At 39.4% G+C, this 7,140-nt stretch overlaps 1 protein-coding gene across 1 annotated transcript; it reads right to left on the bottom strand.

Annotated features, from left to right (window-relative positions):
• Positions 1-229: 229 nt before the first annotated feature.
• On the bottom strand, positions 230-6,601 carry LOC139302307 (endoplasmic reticulum resident protein 27). The gene is made up of 7 exons (XM_070925970.1): positions 6,544-6,601; positions 5,576-5,661; positions 3,469-3,606; positions 3,229-3,345; positions 2,497-2,622; positions 1,391-1,588; positions 230-271 (listed from the first exon to the last, which is right to left on the bottom strand). The coding sequence occupies exons 1-7, from the start codon at positions 6,599-6,601 to the stop codon at positions 230-232; spliced, it is 765 nt and encodes a 254-aa protein (XP_070782071.1).
• Between the last annotated feature and the right edge of the window lie 539 nt (positions 6,602-7,140).

Genomic DNA, 7,140 nt, shown 5'->3' with positions numbered 1-7,140 from the left:
TCACACTCGCGTAAACAGACAAAACACAACAAACACCGGTAGATAGAATAGTGAGGAGACATGATATACACAGGCATACATGCAAATGTTCGCTTTGCAAAGTGTTGGGAAGAAATCGCAGTCTAGCACACACACACACAGCCTTTTTCATAGAAGAAAGAATTCACATCAGACACATTTAGTCTTTTATTTACTTTATATGAATTAATTTACATTCCTTCTTTGAGTCCTACAGCTCTGTTTTGGCTTCAGTTCCTGTCTGCTTCACCTCCTGAAAGACAAAATAAAATTGTGATAAGTGAAATGCAGCAGACAATACAGCGTAGAGGGACTATATGACGCTTGTACCTACATCAAGTTTGTTGTCTGTAACGTTTCACAGACATTAAAAAGTCTACTGTTGGACTGAATTTCCATCAGAGGAGAGCTCAAAGAAATGCCTTCATATGATAATTACCGTCATCTACGTCAGCAGCACTGGTGCATTATGAGATGTTCTTTAATCTATTTAGGTTCTGCTTCATTTCTAGTTTTATCTGTCAAGAATTTTAATTTATTCAGTTTTAGAAGAACATAGCAATTTAACAGACGAGGAAAAACACGAGGCTCTAAGGATAGAGGGTGTCGTGTGCTGTACTCCCCTTCAGGCACATTTTTTTGGGCTATATAAATAAACTTGACTTGACTTGAATTTGTAAACCACAGTTACCAGGTTTACATGTAGGTAAAGGTCCAGGTATTATAAAAGCTTAAATAGAAATGTCAGAAACTGTGATTCAGCCTTCAGCTTCAAGGTTGAAATCGTTTGTGTTGTACCTGAAGAAGGTGTTTTGAAGAACTACTCCATCGTCTGTCCTTTAATCATGAAGTCCTGATCAGTTCATTCCTTTCTCGAAAAACACATGAAGTTTGTTTCAGATGCCATTTTAAATGACATCTATTGTCCGCCTAGTTAGAATTTATATTATATGATTTCAGTCTTTTTGGTACCACAGCTTGTTGACATCTCGGCACTAAATCTGGTCCCTCTGTCTTGTTGTGGGGCTTCAGACTCTGCGTCACACCCAGTTGGAGCTCTGTCTGGTGCAACAGAGCAAATTAGCGCTGAGGTTTCCTGTCTTTCGTGTGGCACATATACTTTACAGTGACAGCAAGAAGTGCTTTTATTGTTGTTGCACATTACTGGTGTGCTCCAAACTCACTGCCACTTTCCTGTCTGCCACATGACGAGTGAACTGTTTCGTTTTTATTGAACAGTTTCTTGTTGCTGCTTCTGTTGAATCTCAAATCTCTTGGCTGCTCTCTGTTGCTTTAAATGGTTCAAAAGTCTACATGTCGCGAGAAAATAGGTCTTCTGCGTGCAATGAGCAGCATCTAAATGGCTGCTCACCTTCAGTTCCCCTCGTATGAAGGACTGGCAGAACTCCCGCACTCGCTCGGTAGAAATCTCTCCTTCAGGTAGGAGCCACTTCATGTCGGAGTCACCGTCATAGATACCAACTCGCGGGAGGTCCTGAGACTTGAGGTCGAAGTAGCCCAGTGAGCGGGAGTTGGACTTCAGTGCTCCATTAATCAGCACAAACAAGAACTGGAACACAGACTCAGTTAATTTAGCTCATTATTGATTAAGTCTAGTAACCACAGAACCATGTAAAATCACTTGGTTGCATTTGATTAGTGGCATGCAAATGCATTTACTATTTGATGGATATATCCATGTGAACTTTCCCAACCTGTAAACTATTGTTGGTAACACTTTATATTAAGGTACACATGCATATTAGTAGCAAATTAGCTCTTTATTAGTCATGATAAAGCACTTATTAATGCCTTATTCTGCATGACCATATTCTACAACTACAAGGCCATTAACTAAGAGTTTCCCCTCAATAACTTCCTAATTACTGCTTATTGATAGTAAGTAAGGAAGGATTACGATTTTAATATGCTTTGCTCAGTGTGGGCCTTATAAGGCAAAAAGTCATTCTCCCTAAATAACATTTAATAAATATAATCTATTCTTATGTAACAAAACACAAAACTACAAGTGTTAATAGAGTCCAAATAACTCTAAATTAAGTCTTTCTCAGAATATTATACAGAATATGTTCTCCATTCTAAAGTGAGGTCTAATTCACTAGTCGTGTGTCACTTGTTGTTACTATTCTAAAGTTGCCTCCTCGTGGTACCTCGACCACCTTATGAGGCCCATACTGAGCAAAGCATGTTGGAGATATTAATGAATGTACGACAACTTCCTTACTTACTATCAATAAGAAGTAATTGGAAGGTTATTCAGGGAAACTCTTAGTTAATGGCCTAGTAGTTGTAGAATATGGTCATGCAGAAAAAAGCATTAATAAGTGCTTTATAATGACTAACAAAGAGCCAATATGCTACTAATATGCATGCTAATAAGCAACTAGTTAATGGTGAATATGAGTACCTTAATATAAAGTGTCCCTGTTGTTTTGTCGGTGAATTTCCTGTTCTCACCTTGCCCGTGAACTCAGGGGCCAGAGCTTCCAGTCGCTCCTTGAGCTCAGTATATTCTTTACTCCCTCTGTTGGCAAAGAGCAGGAGGTGTGACTTCACCTCCGAGTTGAAGAGGCCCACTGCTGTCTGAGGAGAGAGGTTAAGATGGGGAGAGGTTATATCCACACTGGCCGGCCCGATGATCTCTGTCAGCTGACAAGATCAGTGAGAGGCGGTTTATTTTCTAATTACAAATGATATAATCATTTTGGGTTTTTTTTTCTCTTTGCACTGACATTTGTGTGCCTACTTACTGTTGTTATATTAGCCCTTTCATTTATGTTGGATACGTTTATATTATTGGAACACAATACTGTTGACAAGGGGTGGAGGGGAATAATAAAATGTAAACGTTTTTCTTTACTCATTTCCTATTTTGCATTTGTCTTCAATAATAATGTATTTTGTAAAATGAAAGAAGTAAAGCTTTAAGGAATAAATGACAGGAAAATGTCAGTTATCATTTTATTTATGCAATTATCTATTTATTTATGTATGTATTTATTTATACATTTATTTCAGCATCCATTTATTCTTTTATTTATACAATCACTTCTTTATTTTTGTATTTATTAATGCATTTATATATTTAGTTATTTATTGATAAATTGACATTTTTCATCTTCCATAGGCAGGCTGTTGGTTCCAGTAAAATGTTTACATGATGGTGATGAAGACGTGAGTTGGACCTACCACTTGGTTGTATTCTGTGATGTATCGGACCTCGTTGATGGTGATGAAGTTTACTAGACCATCAGCTTCTACCTTCTTGGCCTCGGCGAGAACAAGGTTCTCCTGTTGGTTATCTGCCTGGATCACGTAACACACATCGTCGTCATCATCATCATAAAACTGACAGCACACATCGCATTTATTATTGAAAAGATGCCTCCTGCTGACAGAATCATGCTCAGTCTTGATGGCGTGGAATACCTTTCTGAACAGGGTGATGGTGTCCGAGGAGAGGCTGTAGTCGGCCCACACCTCTTTCACAGTGCAAATGGCAACAGGGACCGCGTCAACTCGCTTTGCAGCTGCAGCGAGCTCCTGATAGCCGTGACTCTCCTCTCCCTGAGACACAAGAGGGAGTTACTTTGTCTCATCTTATCATGTACTTACATTACTTTATCACTTATTATTATATTTTTCCACATTTTGTTTTTCTTTCATCATTGCTCACTATTTCGTCATTTTGATACAATTTCTCTTTCCTTAAAATTTGTGGTGTATCATACTGTTGATACTGTGATACTGTGATTCTTGTTCAACCTCCTTTGGCGACGTTGTCAAATTATAAATTCTACGGAATTTTCTAAGGAAAAATATGTCGTCATCCATGTGAAGATCTAAATCTATTCAGGCACTTTAAAACACCTTGAGGAGGGCAAGTGTGCTGATATGCACTGGCAGAGTTGGGAAGAAACCGCTGCCTCTGACAAGCCTACAATATTATTTAATTCAAAAATTAAGAAACTAATTAGATTATCTTATAAATATGATGTATTGCTTTGCACGAAACGTATCCAGCAGTATCTAAAGCAGTTGACGTCCAGCCAGGTAGAACATTAATATACTGCTTACATGTTAATGCATCAGTAATAATAATCCAATTATATAACATATAGAAGTATAACAATGATGGGAGCCATTCCTAAGTCCATATTGCTGATAATACTTTTATACATTTTGAATACAAGAAATTTACTTATGTAAAAGTATTGCTACTTTGATTATTAAAAAAAGGTGTAAAAAAGCTGAAAATCTGAAATGTCTTCTCACCCGTTGATATGTGGATAATGTATTAGCCCATATTTTTTTTAAAGGATTTTTATTCTTAATGAAAATAAAAGATGATATTAAGCTTAAGCTCAAAGTAAAAAGTTGTAAAAGTAAAAGGTTGCAAAAGTACAACCTCTTTTAAAAAAGGTACTAATATCATATTATATACAAATACTAATATATACACTAATATCATTATTAATAGCAAATCAAACACTGTCATAGAAATAGAGCACATGGAGCAGTAAGTCCAGGTACTGTTATGTTTAAAATGGACAGATTAATATTATAATATTATATAATATTGCCACATGCCATTTTCACTTGCAGACTTTTGTGTTCACTAAATATATTATTATTGTTTACACATGTTATTATCATCATTACTCAGGTTTTATTTTTAACCTTCCACTTGAGTGCCTGGAATTAGATTTTTATATATGTACATTATATCTTCATATCTACCGTGGATAATTTTAGAGAGAGGACATATTTTTACCTGTAGGTGTATTCTCCTGTTACCATCCTTTCTTCCTCAAGGAAAACTTTAATTTGAAAAAAGTGAAGGCAGCAGAAAGAAATATACCGGGAAGGGAGAGATGAGGCTGACTCAAAGGAAGGTGAATCACGTCTATTTCTGAGACAGCATTGCATGAGCTCTGGTGTTTTAACATTTTGCAGCCTGTAATATGTGTTCATTCCCAGTGAGTCACAGCTCCAGTATTTTGGTCTCTTTTTGCCTTCAGCATCACGGCCGAACTATGTGTTATCCTCATGTGCTCTCTGTCTCTCTCCTCCACTCCCCTCTCATGAACCTTCTCCCTGCTTGCACTTGTTTACAAGGGGGTCAATGGAGCCAATCCCACAAGTCTTCCTGTCAAGTGGCCCTCCATCTTCCCCCGCACACAGAGTCTGGCCAAAGGGCTGGCCTCTGTAGGACGGCCAGCCACTCTCTGTCCTCACAGCACCAGCGCTGCCAAAGGTGTGGCCACAGGAAATACATTCTTCTAAGAAATCTATTCGTGACAGCAGCATCACCGAGACCAGGGTGCAAACAAATGTAATGTACGCTGTATTTTTGGAGCCCTCACAGTCTCACTCTTAGCTAATTTGTCTGATCATGTCTGGTTTGCCGCATGCATGTTAGCATAATAAACTAAGCCGTAAAACAGCCCTTGTGGGCTTGTTTAAAAGATGAGAGCTTATTTGAGCCCATGGTTGAGACTTTTTTTCCCCTCCATATACAATTTTCTTCTCTGACCTCCAGGAATCCGATGACCACCACTTCGGCAGAGTCGATGAAGGCCTCAGCAGCTTTGGTGTCAGTCAGCCGGGGAAGGGCACTGTCTGAGAGAGAAAGACACGAGATACACTAGACACACGATCCACCATAGTTTGTACCTTACAGTCCCAGACGTTGCCTCAACAATACTAAAAAGTCTGCAGCCACGCTAGCTGCTCCATGACGCTATGAAACAGCTGAATGCTAACGTTGGCATGCTAACATCCTCGCAATGAAACATGCTGACGTTTAGCAGGTGTAATGTTTACCATGTTCACCATCTTAGTTTAGCGTGTTAGCATGCTAATTAGCACTACACAAAGTATAGTTGAGGCTGAATGTCATTAGTGTTGCACCAAAGTATTGGACAAATTAAAAGTTTGACCTCATGGTGGAGCTACAGGAAAAGTCGGGCTCACAATTAATTTACAATTCTTCCTGAGAGGGACATTCATCTTCTGGGAACCGTGACTATCTAGACATTATTTTGTGGCAATCCATCAATGTTGAGCTATTTCATCAGATAACTGAAAATTTTGACCTGCTGATGGCACTAGAGGAAAAGTCAGGGGGATCACCAAAGTCAGTAAGATTTATCCTCTGGGAACCATGAATGTCTGTACAAAAGTTCATGGCAATCTATCCAACAGTTGTTGAGACATTTTACTAAAAACACAAAAATGTCAACGCCATGGTGGTCCGAGAGGTAAAGGCAGGGGATCACCAAAATCACTAGGTTTCAGCCTCCAGGAGCTATTAAAGTCCACATGTACAAAATTGAACAAAATGCCAAGTGAAATTCATGGATAAAACTGTATATTAGCAGAGTTGCAACACTTTGATTAAAATATAAGGCACAGATTATATTACGTTTGATTTTCCACACTGAAAGCAGAGAGAAGAAATCTAGAATAAAACCAAGTCACAGTTTACTTAAACGAATTTACCTTTCTCTGTGGCAATGACAGAAGACACCAGCAGGGAGAAAAACAGAGTGACGAGCATGTTTCAAATGATTCGACAGGGAGGCAGGTAAAGAAAGGAAAGCAAGCGATGCCCAGAAGACTTTGTGGCTGTTTGACTCTGTAGGAAGAGTCGCGTCACCTCCGCTCTGTCTCTGACGGTCGCCACATGGCAGCCGGCCGTGGCTGCTACAACTTCTCTTGGATGTGATTGGAGGCTTCATGAGAACCAGCCAGGTGTTCTTGATAAATGGGGGTGCTGGGACGTTGGACTACGTGTCACTGTGCAGCAGGGGACAGGGGAGAGTGTGTGTCTGCACTATGGTCAGTAATGATACAATTAGTCCAACTGACCTTTGCTTTTGTGAAACAACGCACACCTTCTCTTGTGTCTTGGCGCGTCTCATTAGTAGCATCTTCTTAACAGCGTGTTACATAAATCTGTTGTGGGTGGGAGGCTCTGCTGACATGGCAGCCTGGTTAATGCTTGTGCTTTATTCCCAGGCAGGATGCAAAGAGCCAGTGAGGAGGCCAGTGACGGACTAGAGCTTGGTGATGGTATGGTGATGGAATACAAAGTCA

Source organism: Enoplosus armatus, chromosome 2 (genome assembly GCF_043641665.1).
Source record: "Enoplosus armatus isolate fEnoArm2 chromosome 2, fEnoArm2.hap1, whole genome shotgun sequence".
Taxonomy (NCBI): domain Eukaryota; kingdom Metazoa; phylum Chordata; class Actinopteri; order Centrarchiformes; family Enoplosidae; genus Enoplosus; species Enoplosus armatus.
Note: the sequence above shows the minus strand (reverse complement) of the source record. Positions and strands in the feature narration are given on the sequence as shown.

Coding starts and splice junctions, on each gene's coding strand:
- LOC139302307 (XM_070925970.1), bottom strand. CDS start 6,601: ATGCTCGTCACTCTGTTTTTCTCCCTGCTGGTGTCTTCTGTCATTGCC. Junction 3,607..5,575: donor TGGTCATCGGATTCCTGGAG/GTCAGAGAAGAA, acceptor CTTGTGTCTCAG/GGAGAGGAGAGTCACGGCTA. Junction 272..1,390: donor TCATACGAGGGGAACTGAAG/GTGAGCAGCCAT, acceptor TTTGTCTTTCAG/GAGGTGAAGCAGACAGGAAC.